This window comes from Lichenostomus cassidix, unplaced genomic scaffold (genome assembly GCF_008360975.1).
Source record: "Lichenostomus cassidix isolate B80296 unplaced genomic scaffold, HeHo_3.0 HiC_scaffold_851, whole genome shotgun sequence".
NCBI classification, from domain to species: Eukaryota; Metazoa; Chordata; class Aves; order Passeriformes; family Meliphagidae; genus Lichenostomus; species Lichenostomus cassidix.
This window is the reverse complement of record NW_028147636.1, coordinates 288,793-309,791: the sequence shown is the minus strand read 5'-3', so window position 1 is coordinate 309,791 and position 20,999 is coordinate 288,793. Positions and strand designations below refer to the sequence as shown.

Sequence of the window (20,999 nt, the reverse complement as noted above, 5' to 3'; positions counted from 1 at the left end):
TCTAGTGTCCCCAGCCCCAGTGCTCCCAGTTCAGCACCCCCGGCTGCTGCCTGTCCCTAGATGTCCTTGCGGTGGGAGGATGGGGATGGCCAGTGGTCAGCATCTGTCCCCAACCCCCTCCGGCCACCACCACGACCCCGCGAGTGACGTCACCGGGAGGGTGACAAATGAGGGGACATGGCGGGGCGGGACTGAGGGTCACCCCCACCTGGCATTCCTGTGTCACCACGGGAGGGGACAGCGGCCATCTCTGGCCGGAGCTGTCCCTGAGAGGGGCGGGCTGGGGACACGGGTGTCGCCTCCGTCACAGCGGACATCCTTCGCCTGGAGCGTCCTGCCCGGACGGTGCCCTCTGTCCCGATCCCTGTCCCCTCCGCCCCATCTGTGTCCCTTCCACACCCTCCCTTTGCCCGTAACAAAGATGGCGCCTTTCCGGCCTCACTCTCCCTTAGCAAATCTGCCCACACCCATCATGGCGGCACCCTCAGGGTCCCTTGCCCTTCCCAGCCATGGCGTCCCCTCGCCAAGCGCCCGATAGCGGCAAACCTGCCCCAACCCAACACAGACACACTCATTGAATCTCTCTTCCCCGCCATGGCGCCTTCCGCCCCTGCGCAGCGCCAAGGGCACGATGGCGGCGCATCTGCCCACACCCAACATGGCGGCATTCAGCTTCCCCTGCCTTGCAGAGCAATGGCGTTTAAGCGCATGCGCAAAGCCAAGGACACTATGGCGGTTTGTTTGCCCATACCCAACATGGCGGCACCCACGGCTTCTGCCCTTTCTCGCCATGGCGCCCCCCGCGCATGCGCAGCTCCAAGGGCACGATGGCGGCGCTGCGGGCGCTGTGGAGGCTCCGGAGCCCCTCGGGGCTGAGGGCGGCGGGGGCTCGGCTGGGCCCGGCCCCGGCCCGGTGAGAGCGGGGGCGACACGGGGACAGCGCGGGGGACACGGCGGGGGGCTGTGGTGGGCTGTGGGGGGCTGCGGTGGGCTGTGAGGGGCTGTGGGGATGTCCCCTCGCTCACCTCCCGCCCCGCAGCTCCCGGCAGTGGCAGCCTGACCTGGAGTGGGCGCAGCAGTTCGCCGGGGCGATCATGTACCCCAGCAGGGACACCGACAAGTGGGTGCCGCCGCCGTGGAACGGTGAGGGGACACCAGGGGGACACCGGGGGGGAGCGGGAGAGGGGCGAGGGGGAGCTCTGGGGGCTTCTAGGGGGCTGGGGATGGAGGGAGAGGCCTTGTGGGGGCTGTGAGGGGTGGCTTTGAGACCTTTGCGGGGGTCTTGATGCCTTTTGGGGGTCATGGAGAGGTCCTGGGGGACCTGAGGAGGGAGGTCAAGGCCTCTGGGGGAATGTCAGGTGCCCTAAAGGTGCCCTGAGGCTTTTGGGGGGTTCTGGAGGGGTCCCAAAGTTTTTTTGGGGTGTCCTGGAGGTGTTCTGAGGCCTTTAGGACGGCCCTGGGGATGCTCTGAAGTCTTTGAGAGAGCCCAGGAGGGATCTTGAGGCTTTTTGGGGGTCATGGAGAGGTCCTGGGGGGCCTGAGGAGGGTGGTCAAGGCCTTTGGGGAGATTTCAGGTACCTTAAGGGCACCTTGAGGCCTTTGGGGTGTTCTGGAGGGGTCCCAAAGCTTTTTTGGGGGGTCCAAAAAGGATGCTCTGGGTCTTTGGGGAGGCCCTGGGGATGATCTGAAGCCTTTGAGAGAACCCAGAAGGGGTCCTGATGCCTTTGGGGTCCCCTTGGGGGTGTTGGGTGCCCTTTGGGAGGGTCTGAGTCACCTCTGGCTCCAGTTTGGGGTCCCTTGGACAACCTGGCGAGACTTTGGGTCAGTTTGGAGGCCACTCAGAGCAGTTTGGGGTCCTTTGGGAGTGTTTTGGGTGGCATTTAGGGCAGCTTTTGGGCATTGGGGATCACTCATGGCCTGGTGGTCATTTACTGGGTTCCAGCCTCACATTTAGGGGTCACTTGGAGCAGTTTGGGGGTCACTTTGGGCTGTTTGGAGGTCACTCAGAGCAGTTTGGGAGTAATTTGGGGCAGTTTGGGGGCACTTAGGGCTATTTGGGGGGCACTTGAATCAGTTGGGGGTCACTTGGTGTAGCCTTGGGGTCACTTGGGGCTATTTGGGTGTCACTCAGAGCAGTCTGGGGGACATTTAAGGCAGTTTGGAAGCCCTACAAGCTCTTAGTGGGTGCCAGGTGCTCCCTAAACCCCAAAATTTGGGGGTTTTTGTGCCCCTCGTGCTTCTGAGCCATATCTGGGGATTCATCCTTCTGTCCCCTGCCCTGTCCCCACTGTCCCCCCCAGACAAGGACCCGGTGGCCCACAAGAAGGTGTCCAGCCTGACCATCAACTTCGGCCCGCAGCACCCGGCTGCCCACGGCGTCCTGCGGCTGGTGCTGGAGCTCAGCGGGGAGACGGTGAAGCGCTGCGACCCCCACGTGGGGCTGCTGCACCGCGGCACCGAGAAACTCATCGAGTACAAAACATACCTCCAGGTGACCCCAAAACTCCTGGGACCCCAAATCCCATGGGATTTCACCCCTCAGACTCCTTAGGACACCCATTCCCATAGAAACCCCACGTGGGGCTGCTGCACTGCGGCACCGAGAAACTCATCGAGTACAAAACGTACCTGCAGGTGACCCCAAAACTCCTAGGGAATGGTCACAGATTGGGAAAACTAGCCCCAGGACCCCCCTATCCCTGGAAATCCCATCCCTGGGACCCCAATTCCCATAGAAACCCCACGTGGGGCTGCTGCACCGCGGCACCGAGAAACTCATCGAGTACAAAACATACCTACAGGTGACCCTAAAACTCCCGGGAAATGGTCACAGATTGGGAAAACAGATCCTGGGAACCCCCATTCCTAGAAGTCCCATCCCTGGGACACATGGAGACTGGGAGACCCAGCCCCAGGACCCTAAATCCTACAGGATTTCATCCCCAGACTCCTAGGACACCCATTCCCATGAGACCTCCATCTCTGGGATCCCCAAATCCCATAGAAACCCCACATGGGGCTGCTGCACCACAGCACTGAGAAACTCATCAAGTACAAAATGTACCTCCAGATGCCCCCAGAATTCCTGGGAAATGGTCACAGACTGGGAAAACTGATCCTGGGAACCCCCATCCCTGGAAATCCCATCCCAGGGACCCCCATTCCCATAGAAACCCCACGTGGGGCTGCTGCACCGCGGCACTGAGAAACTCATCAAGTACAAAACATACCTCCAAGTGCCCCTAAAATTCCCGGGGAATGGTCACAGGCTGGGAAAACTAGCCCCAGGACCCCCCATCCCTTGAACTCACATCCCTGGGATCCCCCATTCCCACAAGATCCCATCCCATTTTGATGGGATCCCCATGTACGGCTGCTGCACTGCAGCACCGAGAAACTCATCGAGTACAAAACGTACCTCCAGGTGACCCCAGAATTCCTGGGACCCCAAATCCGATGGGATTTCAGCCCCCCAGACTCCTTAGGACACCCATTGCCATGAGACCTCCATCCTTGGGATCCCCATTCCCATGGGATCCCCATCCTTGGGATCTCCATCATCCAATCCCTGGGATCTCTGGGACCTCCCATTCCTGGGATCCCCCAGGCCTTGAACCCACATCCCTGGGAGCTTCATTCCCATGGGATCCCCATCTCTAGGATCCCTGTCAGACCCGTTCCTGAGACCCCATTCCCATAGGACCCCCATCCTTGGGACCCCCATCATCCAATCTCTGGGATCTCCCATCCCTGGGACCCCCATTCCCATAGAAACCCCACGTGGGGCTGCTGCACCGTGGCACTGAGAAACTCATTGAGTACAAAACCTACCTCCAGGTGCCCCCAGAATTCCGGGGATATTTCCCACATACTGGGAAACAGCCTAGGGATACCCAGACACTGGGAGACTCATCCCTGGGACTGCCATCCCTGAGACACCCAGCCCCAGGACCCCCAGCCCTACAGTATTTCACCCCCCCAGCCTCCTGGGACACCCATTCCCATGAGACCTCCATCTCCTGGACACTCCTCCCCAGTTCCCAAGGTCACCCCATCCCTGGGAGCTCCATTTCCATGAGGCTCCCATACCTGGGAGCTCCATAGTCATAGGATGCCCATTCCCCAGGGAGTCCCATCCCTATTATCCCCCATTTCCAAGACCCCTTTCACTGGGACCCCCATTCCTGTGGCATTCCCATCCCCTGGGACACCAATTCCCTTGGGATTCTCATTCCCATGGCATTCTCATTTCCATGGAAACCCTATCCCTGGGAGCCCCAATCCCATAGGAGCTCCCTCCCATTGCCAGGACCCCACAGACCCCTGGGGCTCCCATTCCCAGCCCTGATTTCAGGCTCACCTGGAATGTGCTGAAGGTCCCACATTTGGGTTCCTGCAGCGCCTAGGAGCTGGAAAATTGTGGAAGAAAAACATTGTTTTTCTTGGGCCTCATCCCAAAGTGGGGTGTCTGTGTGTCCCTCCAGTCCCGATCCCAAATTGGGGTGTCTGTGTGTCCCTCGAGCCCCTGATCCCAAATTGGGCTGTACATGTGTCCCTCCAGCCCCTGATCCCATCCCAGCAATGTCTGTTTGTCCCTCCAGCCTCTGATCCCAAATTGGAATGTCCATTTGTCCCTCCAGCCCCTGATCCCAAACTGGGGTGTCTGTGTGTCCCTCCAGCTCCTGATCCCATCCCAGCTCGGGATTTTCCCTCCATCCCCAATTTTCCACCCCCATTCCCATCTCCCCTGCTCCCCCCTCTCCTCCTCCCAGTGCTCCCAGTATTCCCAGCCCTTCCCGTTTCCTGCAGGCTCTCCCGTATTTCGACCGCCTGGACTACGTCTCCATGATGTGCAATGAGCAGGCTTACTCCCTGGCCGTGGAGAAGCTCCTCAACATCCGCCCCCCTCCCCGAGCCCAGTGGATCCGAGGTGAGCATCCCACCGGCATTCCCAGCTCCAGGAATCCCCAAAATTTCGGGATTCACCCCTTTTTCCCCCCCGTTTTTGCAGTTCTCTTCGCGGAGATCACGCGGCTGCTCAACCACATCATGGCCGTGACCACCCACGCGCTGGACATCGGGGCCATGACGCCCTTCTTCTGGATGTTTGAGGAGAGGGAGAAGGTGGGTTTGGGGTTTGGGGGATTGGGGGTGTTGAGGGGGATGAGAGGGATTGGGGTTGAATATCTCTGTGGGTTTCCCCGCAGATGTTTGAGTTCTACGAGCGAGTGTCGGGGGCGAGGATGCACGCGGCCTATGTGAGGCCTGGAGGGGTGCACCAGGTGAGGGGGCTGGGCCCTGTTTCCATGGCAACCCCATCCCATGGGAATCCTGTCCCATGGGAACCCCCTCGCATGGAAACCCCATCCCATAGAAACCTCATTCCCTGGCAACCCCATCCCATAGGAACCCCCTCCCATGGCACCCCATTCCCTGGATAGATACATCCTTGGCACACCTGTTCCCCAGGACCCTCATTCTGCCAAGATTCCAATTCCCTCAGGCTCCCCATCCCCAGGATCCCCCATACCCTGGGACCCCCATTTCCAGGTGCCCCCCATCCCTGGTACCCCCTTTGCTCCCTCCCAGGGTCACCCCCATTCTCTTGGGATCTTCCAGTTCTTCTGGGACTCCCCATTTCTTCTGGGACTCCCATGCCTGGGATTCCCATTCCCCTGGTTCTCCTCCACCTGGGATGCCTCTCCCTGGGACCCCAATTCCCACAGCACCCCCATTCCCTGGGATCCATCCATGGGGTATTGTTCCTCTGGGACCCCCATTCTTCCGGGATCCACCACACCTGGGATCCCCATTCCCCTGGGTCCCCCCATCCCACAGCTGGGATGCATCTCCCTGGGACCCCCAAGACCCCCAGGGACCCTCATTTCCGTGGGATCCCCATTCCTGTAAGACCTCACTCCTGTGCTGCCCTCACCCTTGGGACCCCATTCCCCCATTCCCATGGGACCCTCCATCTCCCGGGCCCCCCATTCCCGGGATCCCCCATCTCCAGCACCCCCATACCTGGGACTCCCTCTGGGCCCCCAGTGCCCCCCTGCCCATATCATTTGGTGCCACCTGAGTCCCTACCTGTCCCACGTGTCCCACCAATTCCACATATCCTGGTTATCCTACTTGTCCCAAGTGTCCCGCATGTCCCACGTGTGCCACCAATCCCACCTGTTCCACTCATCCCCCCATCCCTCATGCCTCACCTGTCCCACACCTGTCCCCATGTCCCAGGACCTGCCCCTGGGGCTCATGGATGACATCTACGAGTTCGCAAAGAACTTCTCCATCCGGATCGACGAGGTGGAGGAGGTGAGGGGGGTTGGGGAATTTGGGGAGGGGGGGACAGTGCCCACCATGTCCCAGTACCCTGAGGGCAGGGTTGGTGTCACCTGTCACCTGCGTGGGGCTGGGGTGGGGTCATTCCTCACAGGATGGGGGCATGAGGTGACACACTGAGGTGGAGGGGGACAGACAGGTGATGATACCAGGGACAGGTGAGGAGGGACAGGTGACAGGTGGAAGGGACAGGTGATGTGGTAAGGGGCAGGTGAGGACTACCGGGGCAGCTGATGGTGCCAAGACACGTGAGGGGTACCAGGGCCAGGTGTGCCAGGTGTCCCTTGTCCCCTCCCCAGATGCTGACCAACAACCGCATCTGGAAGAACCGCACTGTGGACATCGGGGTCATCACGGCCGAGGAGGCTCTGAACTATGGCTTCAGGTGAGCCTGGGGGCTCCCCCACCTCCCCCACCCCCAGGTGTGTTCTCCCCACCCCCAGGTGTGTCCCCCACCTGGCCGGGCGCTCAGGTGTGTTTTTGGGGTGTCCCAGTGGGGTGATGCTGCGCGGCTCTGGCATCCAGTGGGACCTGCGCAAGACTCAGCCCTACGACGTCTACGACCAGGTGGAGTTCGATGTCCCTATTGGCTCCAACGGCGACTGCTACGACAGGTGTGACCCCACCTGGGGTTTGGGGGGTCCTGGGGGGTCCTGGGGGGCTGCTCCCCATTCCTCTGGGCCTCCCAGTCCTGGTACTCCCTTCCCATGGCACCCCCATTCCAATGGATCCCCATTCCTGGCACTGCTATCCCAGGGATCCCCATTCCCACTGGGTCCCCCACACCTGAGGTGTCTCTCCCTGGCACCCCCAGGACCCTCAGGACCCCAATCCCATGGGAGCCCCATTCCCTGGGATCCATCCTTGGAACACTTATTCCCTTGGGATTCCCTATTCTCCCAGGATTCCCCATACCCTGGGACCCCTGTTCCCTTGGGATCCCCATTCCCCTGGGATCCCTCCATTCCCTGAGACCCCACATTCCCCCTGGGATCCCCCATTCCCTGGAATTCCCATTGCCCTTGGATCTTCCATTCAGTGGGATCCTGCATTCCCCCAGGATCTCCCCATTCCTGGTACCCACTGCTGGGATCCCCCATTCCCAGGATTCCCCATCTCCTGGGATCCCTCCATTCCCTGGGACACCCCCCACCCCCTTTTCCCACCCCCATGGCAGTTTTGGGGTTGCAGATACCTGTGCCCCGTGGTGGCTTTGGGGTTGCAGGTAGCTGTGCCCCATACCAATTTTGGGGTCACAGGTATCTGTGCCCTATAGCAGTTTTGGGCACCTGTGCCCATACCAATTTTGGGGTGACAGGTAACTGTGCCCTGTAGCAGTTTTGGGGTTGCAGGTAGCTGTGCCCTGTAAAAATTTTGGGGTCACAGGTAGCTGTGCCCTATAGTACTTTTGGGGTCACAGTTTTGGGTACCTGTGCCCCATAACAATTTTGGGGTGGCAGGTACCTGTGTCCTATACCAATTTTGCGGTGGCAGGTACCTGTGCCCCATCCCAATTTTGGGGTCCCACTTTGGGGTGGCAGGTACCTGTGCCCTATAACAATTTTGGGGTCACACTTTTGGGTACCTGTCCCCGTCCCACTTTGGGGTGGCAGGTACCTGTGCCCCATCCCAATTTTGGCGTCCCACTCTGGGGTCACAGGTACCTGTGCCCTATACCAATTTTGGGGTCACTTTTGGGGTGGCAGGTACCTGTGCCCTATAGCAGTTTTGGGGTCGCATCCCAATTTTGGGGTCCCACTCTGGGGTCACAGGTACCTGTGCTCTGTAGCAATTTTGGGGTCACACTTTGGGGTCACAGGTACCTGTGCCCTGTAGCAGTTTTGGGGTCACAGGTAGCTGTGCCCCATCCCAATTGTGGGGTCCCACTTTGGGGTCACAGTTTTGGGTACCTGTGCCCCATCCCAATTTTGGGGTCACTTTTGGGGTCCCAGGTACCTGTGCCCTATAGCAGTTTTGGGGTCACATCCCAATTTTGGGTCACTTTTGGGGTCCCAGGTACCTGTGCCCTATAGCAATTTTGGGGTCGCATCCCAATTTTGGGGTCACTTTTGGGGTCACAGTTTTGGGGTCCCATCCCAATTTTGGGGTCCCAATTTTGGGGTCACTTTTGGGGTCCCAGGTACCTGTGCCCCATACCAGTTTTGGGGTCCCAGTTTTGGGGTCCCATCCCAATTTTGGGGTCCCTCTGGGCTCCCAGGTACCTGTGCCGGGTGGAGGAGATGCGGCAGTCGCTGCGCATCATCCTGCAGTGCCTCAACAAGATGCCACCTGGCGAGATCAAGGTGGACGACGCCAAGGTGTCACCTCCCAAACGCGCCGAGATGAAGGTGACGTGCCGCTGTCACCCCCCGGGGTGGGGACACCTGGGTGGGTGAGGGGTGCCAGGGACAGGTGATAGGTGGGAAGAACAGGTGACAGATGCCACAGACAGTTACCAGGGACAAGTGACAGGTGTTAGGTGAGAGGGACAGGTGACAGAGACAAGTGGTAGGTGTTGGTGCCAGGTGACAGCTGACAGGGACGTGTGACAGGTGTGAGGAGTGGGTTGCGTGTGATTGGGACAGGTGACAGGTGTGAGGGGCAGGTGAAAGGTGACAGGGACAGGTGCCAGGTGTGAGGAACAGCTGGTAGGTGTTAGGGACACTCAGAGCAGGTGGCATCCAGGACAGGGACACCCAGGGACAAGTGACAGGTTTGAGGGACATGTGAAGGGTACCAGGGACAGGTGACAGGAGCAAGTGACAGGTACCAGGGTCAGGTGGTGCCCAATGGGAGGGACATTTGACAGGGACAGGTGACAGGTGTGAGGGACACTGAGGCAGGTGACACTGAGGCAGGTGACATCCAGGACAGGGACATCCAGGACAGGTGGCACCCAGGGACACCCAGAGATGGGTGATGGCTGCCAAGGACAAGTGTGAGGGACAAGTGACAGGTGCCAAATGACAGGGACAGGTGGCAGGTGTGAGGGATGGCTTGTGGGTGACAAGGACAGGTGGCAGGTGTGGGGGACAGGTGACAGATCTGAGGGGCAGGTAGCAGGTGCCAGGGACACCCAGGACCAGGTGGCACCCCAGGCAGGTGACAGCCGCTCAGGTGCCACCACTGTCCCCGCAGACGTCCATGGAGTCGCTGATCCACCACTTCAAGCTCTACACTGAGGGCTACCAGGTGCCACCAGGGGCCACCTACACTGCCATCGAGGCGCCCAAGGTGACACTGCTTGCCGTGTTTGTCCCCAACCCTGCCCCAACCCTGTCCCTGTGTCCCCAGCCCTGTCCCAATCCTGTCCTTGTGTCCCCAGCCCTGCCCCAACCCTGTCTCTGTGTCTCCAGCCCTGTCCCAGTCCTGTCCCTGTGTCCCCAGCCCTGTCCCCAATCCTGTTCCCATGTCCCCAGCCCTGTTCCCACCCCATCCCTGTTTCCCCAACTCCATCCCCAGGGAGTTGGTCTGTCCCCAACCCTGTCCCTATGTCCCCATCCGTGTCCTCAGCTCTGTCCCTGTGTCCAGCTGTCCCTATGTCCCCAGCCACCTCCCAAAGCTGTTCTCATGTCCTCAACCCTGTCCCCATGTCCCCAGCTGTGTCCCCAACCCCATCACCCTGTCCTTGTGTCCCTGTGTCCCCAGCCGTGTCCCCAGCCATGTCCCCAACTCCATCCCCATGTCCCCAGCTGTGTCTCTGTGTCCCCAGCACTGTCTCCGTGTCCCTCTGTCCCCAGTTGTGTCCCCAGCCATCTCCCCAGCCCTGTCCCCGTGTCCCTAACGTTGTCCCTGTGTCCCCAATGCTGTCCCCATGTCCCTCCGGGTGAGTTTGGGGTGTACCTGGTGTCAGATGGCAGCAGTCGCTCTCCCCATGTCCTTAACCCTGTCCCCAACGCTGTCCCCAAGTCTCTAACCCTGTCCCCATGTCCCTAACCCTGTCCCTAACCCTGTCCCCATGTCCCCAGCCATGTCCCTGTGTCCCTAAGCCTGTCCCCAACACTGTCCCCACGTCCCCAACGCTGTCCCCATGTCCCTCAGGGTGAGTTTGGGGTGTACCTGGTGTCCGACGGCAGCAGTCGCCCCTATCGCTGCAAGATCAAAGCGCCGGGATTTGCACACCTGGTAAGGATTGGGGACACCTGGGGACACCTGGGGACACCTAGGAACACCTGGGGACACCTGGGAACACCTGGGGACACCTAGGAACACCTGGGGACACCTGGGAACACCTGGGGACACCTGGGGATATGGGATGGGTCACTGGGACAGGGGTCATGGGGACACTGAGGGGACAGGCGACACCTGGGGACACTGAGGGGACAGGTGACACCTGGGGACACTGAGGGGACAGGTGACACCTAGGGACACTGAGGGGACAGGGGGTGGGTCACTGGGACAGGATACTGGGACACTGGGGACAGAGGACACTGGGAATGGGGTATCCAGAGGGGATGGGACATCAGTGGGACAGTGGCATGGGGACACTGAGGGGGACAGGAGATGGGACACTGGGCATGGGACATGAATGGGACAGGGGACATGGGGACAAGGGACACTGGGGGGTCCCTATGAGTGGGTTACTGAGGGTTAATTTGGGGTCCTTGGGGGTTAATTTGGGGCTAATTGGGGTCCCTGGGGGGTCCCCGTGGGGTCCCCGTGGGGTCCCCGTGGTGGTGTTGGCAGGTTAATTAAGGGTTAGTTGGGGGTTCCCACGGGTTAATTGGGGGTTAATCAGGGTTCCTGGGGGGAGGTCCCTGTGTGTTAATTAGGGGTTAATTGGGGGTCCTCTTGGGGGCCCCTGTGGTTTAATTTGGGGCTCTGTGGATTAATTGGGGATCCCTCAAGGGGTTCCCATGGAGGTCCTTGGGAGTTAATTAGTGGTTGATTGGGGTTTAATTGAGTGTCCCTGCTGGTTAATTGGGTGTCCTTGTAGGGGGTTCCATGGGGGTTAATTGGGGCTGACTGGGGGTTAATTGGGGGTTAATTGGACATCCCTGTGGGGGGTCTGCAGGTTAATTTGGTGTCCTTGTGTGTTAATTAGGGGTTAATTGGGGGTCCTCCTGCGGGCCCTTGGGGGTTAATTTGGGCTCTGTGGCTCTGTGGGTTAATTGGGGGTCCCTGGTGTGGTCCGTGTGATTTAACTGCAGGTTAATTAGGGGTCCCTGCGGGTTAATTGGGGCTCCCTGGAGGGGGTTCCCATGGGGGTCCCTGGGGGTTAATTGGGGGACCCTGGGGGTTAATTGGGAGTCTCTGTGGGTTGACTGGGGGTCCCTGTGGATCGATTAGGTGTTAATTGGGGGTCTCCGTGGGTTGATTTGGGGTCTCATGGGTTAATTAGCTGTTAATTGCTGTCCCTGTCCCCAGGCCGGGCTGGACAGAATGTCCCAGGGCCACATGCTGGCAGACGTGGTGGCAATCATTGGTATGTCCCCCTCCCCTTTTGGGGTCTCCTTCCCCATTTTAGGGACTCTTTCCCCATTTCAGGGTCTCCTTCCCCATTTTAGGGGTTTCCTTCTGTTCTGAGGTGTTTTTCCCCCGTTTAGGGGCTCCTTCCCTATTTGTGGGATTTCTTCCCTTTTGGGGTTTCCCTCCCATTTTTGGGTGTCTCCTTTCCTGTTTGGGGGTCTCCTTCCCAATCTGGGGTCTCTTCCCCAGTTTGGGGGGCTCCTTCCCTTTTCTGAGTGAGTTCCTTCCAGTTTGGGGGGCTCTTGGGGGTCTTCTTCTAGTTCGGGGGGGCTTCTACCCCAATTTGGGGGGACTCCTTCCTTCTTGGGGGGGTCTTTCCCTGTTTGGGGATCTCCTTCCCCTTTTTAGGGTCTCCTCCCACTTTGGGGTCTCTTTTCCTTCCCAGCACCCATTTCCCACTTTGGGGGGATCTCTCTCCCCAATTCGGGGGTCTCACCTCCATTTTGGGGTTCCCTAAACCCATTTTTTTCCCTCACAGGCACCCAGGACATCGTGTTTGGGGAGGTGGATCGATGAGGAGGGGTCTGCATCTGCTCTCCGTGTGCTGCTCAGTTTTGGGGGTCCTCCCACCCCTCATTTCGAGTCAAATAAATCCTAAATCGGGTCCTGAGCATCCTTGTCCCTTTTGTCACCACTTTGTCACCACTGTCCCCCCATTTCCCTCCTCTCTCTGGAGCAGGGACACATTGGGGACACAACTTCCCCTTCCCTGCCAGAGCCGTGGGGACCCCGGGGGTCTCTCCCCGCAATTTTGAGGCTTGGCCGGAGGTTGGTGGCCTCGGGTGACAATTGGGGACAGCGGAAGGGAGGGAGGGGAAGTGGGGGGAGGGGCCGGCGCTGTGGTCACCCCACTCGTGACCGAGGGGACACCGTGGGGACATGGGGACAGGGGGCTGCCGCTGGCTGCTGGCGCTGGCACTGCTGGGGGGGACTGGCCTGGCTGAAGGTGGGGACAGACAGGGGACAGAGGGGACAGAGGGGATTTGGGGTGTCCAGGGGATGGAGGGGACAGAGGGAATGGGGGACAGGAAGTGGGGGAGGGGGCAGGAAATTGGGGTGATGGGGGGCGGTGGGGAGGTCTCAGGGATTTGGGGTGTCCAGGGGAGGGGAGGGCTGAGGGATTGGGGGCAAGGAAATTGGGGATGCCCGGGAAATTGGGGTGATGGGGAAGGGGGGGAAATGGGTGAGATCTCGGGGATTTAGGGTGTCCAGGGGATTTAGGGTGTCCAGGGGATTTAGGGGATTGGGGGGCTGAGGGAATGGGAGATCCAGGAAATTGGGGAGGCCTAGGAAATTGGGGTGATGGGGAAGGGGGGCCAGTGGGGGAGGTCTCAGGGACTGGGGGGACCCAGGGAATGGGGGATCCCAGGGATTAGGGGATCAGGGATTAGGGGATGGGGGTGAATGGGGATGGGGGGGGCTCAGAGATTGGGGTAGCCTGGGGATTTGGGGGTCTCCGGTGGTGGGAGGGCTTAGGGGGCTCAGGTGATGGAGTCCCAGGGATGGGGGAGGTCTTGGGGATTTGGGGTCCCAGGGATTTGGGTTCCCTGGGATTTGGGGTCCCAGGGATTTGGGGTCCCAGGATGTGTCACAGCTCCTTCCCCGGTGGCCTTGGATTTTGGGGTGACCCAGAGCCCGGCACAGCCCCCCCGGGGGTCACCCTGAGGGGTCACCCTGAGGGTGCCGGGGGGCTCCAGGCTCAAGCCCACCCCCCACCAGAGCTCAGCACGGCGAGTGGCTCCGGTGCCAGCCAAGGCGACATCGCTGCCACCCGCGACATCCCGGACCCTCCTCTGTCCCCATGGGGTGACACACGGAGCCTGGGGCTGTCCGGAGGGGGGATGTCCCCCCCTGCTGACCCGGGGACCCCCTCTGAGCCCCCCCAAATCCCCGCAGGGTCCCTGGTGGAGCCCGAAATCTGCTATGTGCTGGATGCCATCCTCTTCCTCTACAGCCTCATCCTCACTGGCCTCTACTGCCGCCTCAAGGTCAGGGGGGTCCTGCTGAACCCCCTTTTTTGGGGGGCGATCCTCAGGCCTCTCCCTCCCCCAGCCCCGGGGTTTCACACCCCCTCTTTATTTCCTTTTTTCACTTATTTTCCTCATTTTCGCTCCACCCCCAGTTGGTGACTCGGCGATCCCAGAGAACACCTGAGCAGGTATGGGGTGTGGGGTGGGATTTTGGGGGGGATATTTGGGGTGCGGGGGGTGCAGGGAGGTTTGGGGGATGCTGTGAGGGATGGGGGCGTCCGGCTGTGCTCCCCAAAAACACTTTCGCTTTCCCTTCCCCGGAGCAGAAGGAAGAGGCTGTTTATGCCGTGAGTCACACGGGGTGGGGGTGGCTTCTGTCCTGGGGGGCTCATCTTGGGGACCCCCGGCCTGGGGGGGCTCCTTTCCCGGGGGGAGGGGGCTGTTCCAGGGCTGACACATCCCTGGGGGGGTTTGTTCCGGGTGGCTCCTGTCCCAAGGGTGACACATCCCAACCTGTCCTGGGGGATGGTGGCTCTGGGGGGTCCCTGGACACATTCCTGGGTGGGTGTCCCTGTCCCAGGGGTGGCACATCCTGTCCCCGGGGGGCCCTGCCTACCCCCACTGTCCCCGGCGACCCCTGGGGTGCCCCAAATTTGGGCGGTGCCCCTTCTCCTTTATCCCCACGCCCCAATTTGTGTTCCTCTTAGAAGCCCCCAAAAGTCCCCCAGTCCCTCCAAGACCCTTCCGTGGGTGGGAAGCCCTACAGGGGGTGGCAGTGGGGAGGTGACAGTGGGGTGGTGTCACTCGGGGGGGACACAGACCCCCCATAACCCCTCAACCCTTGCAGGGTCTCAGCTCTGGGAACCAGGAGACGTACGAGACCCTCCAGATGAAACACTCGTGACCCCCCGATTGTCCCCCCATCCCCCTGTCCCCCTCTCTGTCCCCAACACCCGAAGCCCCCCCTGCCCTCCCCCCCAGGGCTGTCATGGGAAATTGGAGCTTTTTTGCCCCTGGAAATGGCAGATTTGGCCCCAAATTGCTGCCGTGGGGCTGAGACCCTCAAATGCGGGGTGCTGCCCCCTCCCTCTCCTGGTCCCCTCTCTCCCCTCAGGAAGTTTCTGTGCTGGGGAATGGGGTGGTGAGAGCTGAGCAAACAAATCCCATTTCCCCCAGTTTTATTAAAAAATGGCATTTTGGTCCAATAGCAGAGAAACGGGTCCGGTACCCCCCCAGCACTGGGAGTGGGATCGGGGATGCTGGGGTGAGGTCACCCCATTCCCGACGGTCTCACTCACCGAGGACGGTGGCATTCAGTGTGGGACTCTCGGCCATGCTGTCCCCATCGCTGACCCGGCACTGGTAGTGGCCGCTGTCATTGTCCCCAACGTGGCGCAGCTCCAGACGTGGGCCAGTGCCCAGCGGTGTCCCTGAGCCCTCCCGGTGCCAGGAGAAGGACAGAGGACCTGTCCCCGCGGCCACCGTGCAGCTCAGCACCAGGCTGTCACCCAGTGCCACCTGTCCGCCGGGGGGTTGTGCCCCCTGAGAGCGGGACCCCTGCGGGGGGAGATGGAGGGGGTGGGAGGGAGTTGGCTGGGGATGGAGAGAGGGAGAAGGTGACCCAAGAACCCCTGGGGTGACCCAGGCATGGATGGGGGACACGAGAATCACAGCATCAACAAGGTTGGAGAAGATCCTTATGATCACTGAGTCCCGCCCATGACCCAACACCACCGTGTCACCCAGGCCATGTCACCGAGTGCCACATCCAGGCTTTCCTTAAACACCTCCCAGGATGGGGACTCCTAACCTCTCCGGGCAGACCCTTCCCGTGCCCAATCCCCCTTTCTGTGAGGAAATACCTCATGTCCAACCTGAGCCTTCCCTGGCCCAGCCTGAGGCTGTTCCCTCTCCTCCTGTCCCTGTTCCCTGGAGCACAGCCTGACCGCCTGGCTGTCCCCTCCTGTCAGGAGCTGTGCAGAGCCACAAGGTCCCCCTGAGCCTCCTTTGCTCCAGGCTGAGCTCCTTTCCCAGCTCCCTCAGGGTTTTCCAGCCCTTCCCAGCTCCATTCCCTGCCCTGGACACTCTCCAGCCCCTCCAGGTCCTTCCCAAACGAAGGGACCAGAACTGGACACAGCCCTCGAGGTGTGGCCTCACCAGGGGGACAATCCCTGCCCTGCTCCTATGGCCACACTGTCCCTGATGCAGCCCAGGTGCCATTGGCTACTTGGGCACAGCTGGGCACACCTGGTTCATGTCCAGCCACTGTCCCTCAATCCTTTTGTGTCCAGTCTCTCTGTCCCCACCCTGGGGGTTGTTGTGACAATGCAGGACCCTGCCCTTGGCACTGTTATCCTTGGCTTGTCCCCATGGATCTGGCCAGTCCAGCTCCCTCTGCAGAGCTCCCCTGCCCTCCAGCCCCCAGACTGGTGTCGCCTGTAAATCTGCCCATGGGGGCCTCAATCCCCTCATCCAGATCATCAATAAAGAGATTAACCAGGACAGGGGCCAACACTGATCTCTAGGGGACACCAACGGGATGTGGCACCATCCCTGCCACTGCCTGAGCCTGGCCATGAGCCAGTTCCTCACCCAGGGAAGGGTGACCCTGTCCAAGATGTGGGATGACAGATTTTCCAGGGAATGCTGTGGGAGTTGGTGCCAAAGGCTCTGCTGAAGTCCAGGTGGACACATCCACAGCCTTGCCTGCATCCACCAGCTGAGTCACCTGGGCATACAAAGAAGTAGGGATGGTCAGGCAGGACCTGTCCCTCCTAAATCCCGGCCGGCTGGGTCTGGTCCCTTGGTGGCGCTCGAGGTAATCTGTTCCACAACCTTGCCAGGCACCGAGGTCAGGCTGACAGACTTGGAATTTCCCGGATTCTCCTTTCGGCCTCTGTTGTGGATGGAGAAGGGAGAGAGGAGCCTCGGGGAGGGGTGTGGGGATGCAAGGGAGGGGTGGAGGGGAGCTGGAGGTGGATGGAGAGGACCCAGGGAGGTACTCAGGCAGGGCTGGGGTACCCGGGGAGGCTGTGGGGGTTGCCGTGCCCATCCCCGCACTCACTGCGCACCGTGACGCGGAGCCGGGCGCTGCTCTTCCGCACGGCCCCCCCCTCGGAGCTCACCTCGCAGCTGTAACTGCCCGAGTGGGAGACCCCCACGGCGGGCAGCAGGAGCTGCGGGGACCCCTGCGGGCCCCCCAGCAACTGCCCGTCCCGGTAGAAGAGGTGCAGGAGGGGGGCTCGGGGCCGCAGGGGGCTGGGGGTGCTGAGGCAGCTGAGATTCAGAGGGGACCCCTCGGTGGGCTCGGGGGGACCCTCCAGCTCCAGCACCGGCACCGAGAAGAGCTCTGGGAAGGAGATGGGAGGTGGGGATGGTGATGCCCAGTCTGTTGGGGAGGCGCTGTGGGGTGTAATCTGTGAGCTGTCGGGGTGTTGGGGTATCAGGGTTCCGGCTATGGGCTGTTCACCGTGCACTGTCACTGTCACTGTCACCGGCACTGACTCCTCCCACGGTGACAGCCCCGAGCTCACTCGGTCCCCGCTGCGGTGGCAGCAGCTGCAGAGGGCAGGGACAGGACCCCCCTGGGCTGTCACCTCCGGGACAGGGACAGGGACACCTCCCGGGCTGTGTCACACCCTCCCTACCCCCAGAACTGTCCCCAGTCTCCCGCCCAGGACAGCCCCCCTCCCAGGGCTGTGTCGCTCCCAAGGGAGGTCCCTCCCAGGTGACAAAAAGGGGAAATAAAGAGAGGAAAAAGCCCCAAATTGGGAGTGGGGAGAGGTTTGGGAAACCCAGAAAGGGGGGGGGGAGTTTGGGGAACCCCCAAAAGTGTGGAGGAGGGGGAGCAGGCCCCCCCCGCTCAGCTGGAGGGGATTTTCTGTCACAGTCCTGGGGAGTGGACATGGGGACATGGGGACAATGGTCCTTGGGATTCCCCACCTGTGGGGACCTCCATTCCTGGACCCCCCATTCCCTGATCCCCCACTCCTGGGACACACTTGGGGACACACAGTCCCTGCTGTGTCCCCAGAGGGTCACACCATGTCCCTACCCTGTCCCACCATGTCCCAGCATGTCCACACCATCACCCCCATGTCCCTGCTGTGTCCCCACATGTCCCACCATGTCCCTCATGTGTCCTCACCATGTTTTCCCATGTCATCCTATGTCCCCCCATGTCCCTGCTGTGTCCCCGCACGTTCCACCATGTCCCATGATGTCCCCCCATGTCCCACCATCACCCCCGTGTCCCTGCTGTGTCCCCACAGTGTCACACCATGTCCCTACCCTGTCCCACCATGTCCCGGCATGTCCCTCATGTGTCCTCATCATGCCTTCCCACATCACCCTATGTCCCCCCATGTCCCCACTGTGTCCCCACAATGTCACACCATGGCCCTACCCTGTCCCAGTATGTCCCCACCATCACCCCGTGTCCCTGCTGTATCCCCACATGTTCCACCATGTCCCTGTGTCCCCACAATGTCACACCGTGTCCCCACCATGTCCCCCCATGTCCCACCTTCACTCCCATGTCCCTGCTGTGTCCCCACAGTGTCCCCACAAGTCCCCACCATATCCCACCATATCCCATCATGTCCCCACCCAGCCCCCACCCTGTGCCACCAACACGTGGGGACAAGATGTAAATTCTCTTCCTTCCTCTTTATCTCAAGAGCCACCACGCTGGGGGGAGGTGGCCCTGGCAGTGTGTGACAGCCAGCCTGGCTGGCTGGGGACACCAGGATGGCTGGGAAGGTGACACTGCTCCTGTGGGGTGAGTGAGACACAGACTGGTGGGGAGGGGACACGGGGGCCAGCGGGGTCCCCTGATGTCCCCAAGGCCAGCAGAGCCAGTGGGGGACAGAGGCAGTGGCTCTGCAGTGTGAACAGGGCTGTGGGGTGGCTGTGGGGACAGGGATGTGGGGACAGGGATGTGGGGAGTGGCACCATGGGGCTGGAGCAGCTGTGGAGACAGGGACAGGGGACAGGGATGCAGAGACACGGGGACAAAGGATGTGGCCATGGTGAGTATGTGGCCGTGGGGACAGCGACCATCAGAATGGGACTGTGGGGACAGAACCATGGGGATGTGGCTGTGGGGCCAGGGGCTGTGCCAGGGCTGGTGGGGGTGACCTGTGCCAGCACGGGGTGGCCGTGGTGTCCCCATGCCCGGGATGGTCACACTGTCCCCATGTCCTGGATGTCTGCACTGACCCCATGTCTGGGATGTCCCCATGTCCTCACCCAGCCCGGGGTGCCCGCAGTGTCCCCGAGGCCTCCATGTTGCACGGATGTGGCATGTGGGTGGCTGTGATACTGAGCTGTCCCCTGGGAGCCTCTCCAGTCCTGCTGGGGACAGTCCCCGAGCACTTTCCCATCAGAACTGGTGTCCCCACGGGGACAGCTCAGGGACAGCCCCACACCCAGTGCCCCCGCGTGTCTCTGTCCCTGTGCTGCCACCCCCAGTCAGACGCTGTCCCTTCTCCCTTCCAGCCCAGACCCTCAGCCTCGCTGGTGAGTCCCCAAGGGATGCCATGTCCCTACTCCACTGTCCCCAGCCGCACGGTGGCCCTGGCAGGCTGGTGTCCCCTGTCACCTGCAGGTGCTCAGACCACCCAGCTCCTCGTGTATCCCCCCTGGACACCAGCGGTGCTGTGGGACCCAGTGACACTGACCTGCCAGGGCTCGGGGACCCCCGGTGATACCAGGTGGTACAAGGATGGGCAGCGCTGGTGGAAAGAGTACGGAGTCCACCAATTCCATGTCACCGAGGTTGGCACCTACAAGTGTTACCGACCTGGCACCAGGGTCAGCCCCTCCGTGAGCGTTGTAAATGGTGAGGGAGGTTTGTGTCCCCAGCCTGGCATCCACGGGAACCCCGAGGGCTCTGAGTGAGCTCTGCTTACTGGGTCACCCCCTCGTGTGACCAGAGCCTGTCCCCTGCACATGGGGACATCCCAGAGCATCCCAGTGCGAGGGGACCTCCTGTTGGGACTGGGGACACCTGGGGCACTCCTGGTGCCATCAGGAACTGCCGGGTGTGATGTGTCCCCATTCGTCCTGCAGATGAGCTGGTGCTGCAGGTGCCAGCGTGGGCGCTGCTGGAGGGGGACACGGTGACACTGCGCTGTCGGGGCTTGTGGAACAAATCGGTCACTGAGGTGCACTTCTACCATGACGGGAAGTATCTGAGGGGGCGTCTCGATGGGACCGAGCTGTCCCTGTCCCCCTTGAAGGTGAACGACACCGGTGGCTACCACTGCATGGGTTGGGTGAAAAACTTCATATCGTGGCGGGAAGTGTCGAAGGTTGTGACAGTGACAGTGCACGGTGAGCACCCAAAACCCCCACAGCCCCACAGCCTGTCCCCAGCACACTCAGGGTCACTACCGTCCACTCCCATCTCCTTCCCAGAGCTCTTCACGGTGCCGGTGCTGGAGCTGGAGGGTTCCCCCGAGCCCACCGAGGGGTCCCCCCTGAATCTCAGCTGCCTCAGCACCCCCAGCCCCCTGCGGCCCCGAGCCCCCCTCCTGCACCTCTTCTACCGGGACGGGCAGTTGCTGGGGGGCCCGCAGGGGTCCCCGCAGCTCCTGCTGCCCGCCGTGGGGGTCTCCCACTCGGGCAGTTACAGCTGCGAGGTGCGCTCCGAGGGGGGGGCCGTGCGGAAGAGCAGCGCCCGGCTCCGCGTCACGGTGCGCAGTGAGTGCGGGGATGGGCATGGCAACCAGACAGCCTCCCGGGTACCCCAGCTCTGCCCGTGTCCCCCCAGCCCTCCCTGACACCTTTCCCGGCTCCCCTCATCCCTTCACAGGTCTCTCCCCAGATCACCCCCTCCCTGCCCCGGGTCTCCCCATTCTTCCCCAACATCCTGCTTGAGCTCTCTCAGCCCCACCCGGAGACCTTCATCCCTTCCCTGGTTCCTTCCTGGGTCTCCCAATCCTTTCTCGGGTCCCATCCCGGGTCCCCCACCCCTGTCTGGGTACCCCTATCCCTCTCTGGCAACCTCCCCGGGTCCCCTCCCTCCCACTCTGAGGTCCCCCCATGGTCCCCAGGTCCCCACATCCCCGTCTGGTTCCCCACAGCCCTCCCTGGAGTTCCCCCACCCCTCTCCATGTGTCTCTGCCCAGAATCCCCCATCCTCACTGGGGTCTCTTCCCAGGTTCCCCCCCATTTTTGCACCCCCTTCTCCCTCCTGGGGGTCCTCCC

At 61.4% G+C, this 20,999-nt stretch overlaps 3 protein-coding genes across 6 annotated transcripts; all 3 read left to right on the top strand.

The window, feature by feature from the left end:
• Positions 1–797: 797 nt before the first annotated feature.
• NDUFS2 (NADH:ubiquinone oxidoreductase core subunit S2) lies at positions 798–12,421 on the top strand. The gene is made up of 14 exons (XM_085047747.1): positions 798–913; positions 1,040–1,143; positions 2,301–2,491; positions 4,810–4,930; positions 5,012–5,124; positions 5,208–5,282; positions 6,244–6,321; positions 6,648–6,733; positions 6,843–6,962; positions 8,567–8,696; positions 9,487–9,582; positions 10,390–10,473; positions 11,716–11,773; positions 12,296–12,421. Exons 1-14 carry the CDS (start codon positions 807–809, stop codon positions 12,331–12,333), a joined length of 1,401 nt encoding a protein of 466 aa, XP_084903873.1. The 5' UTR covers positions 798–806; the 3' UTR covers positions 12,334–12,421.
• Positions 12,422–12,654: 233 nt separating this feature from the next.
• FCER1G (Fc epsilon receptor Ig) lies at positions 12,655–15,003 on the top strand. The gene is made up of 5 exons (XM_085047766.1): positions 12,655–12,763; positions 13,714–13,805; positions 13,940–13,975; positions 14,114–14,134; positions 14,635–15,003. The coding sequence occupies exons 1-5, from the start codon at positions 12,697–12,699 to the stop codon at positions 14,689–14,691; spliced, it is 273 nt and encodes a 90-aa protein (XP_084903892.1). The 5' UTR covers positions 12,655–12,696; the 3' UTR covers positions 14,692–15,003.
• Positions 15,004–18,436: 3,433 nt separating this feature from the next.
• Positions 18,437–20,935, top strand: LOC146421026 (Fc receptor-like protein 3). Of its 4 annotated transcripts, XM_085047755.1 has the most exons (4): positions 18,437–18,567; positions 19,287–19,307; positions 19,396–19,629; positions 19,860–20,935. In XM_085047755.1, exons 1-4 carry the CDS (start codon positions 18,537–18,539, stop codon positions 20,570–20,572), a joined length of 999 nt encoding a protein of 332 aa, XP_084903881.1. In that variant the 5' UTR covers positions 18,437–18,536; the 3' UTR covers positions 20,573–20,935. The 4 variants fall into 4 exon arrangements, with proteins under 4 accessions (XP_084903881.1, XP_084903882.1, XP_084903883.1 ...); XM_085047756.1 differs by lacking the exon at positions 19,287–19,307 and having other exon boundaries at positions 18,441–18,567; XM_085047757.1 differs by lacking the exons at positions 18,437–18,567; positions 19,287–19,307 and having other exon boundaries at positions 19,316–19,629; positions 19,860–20,123; positions 20,208–20,935.
• The last annotated feature ends 64 nt before the right edge of the window (positions 20,936–20,999 follow it).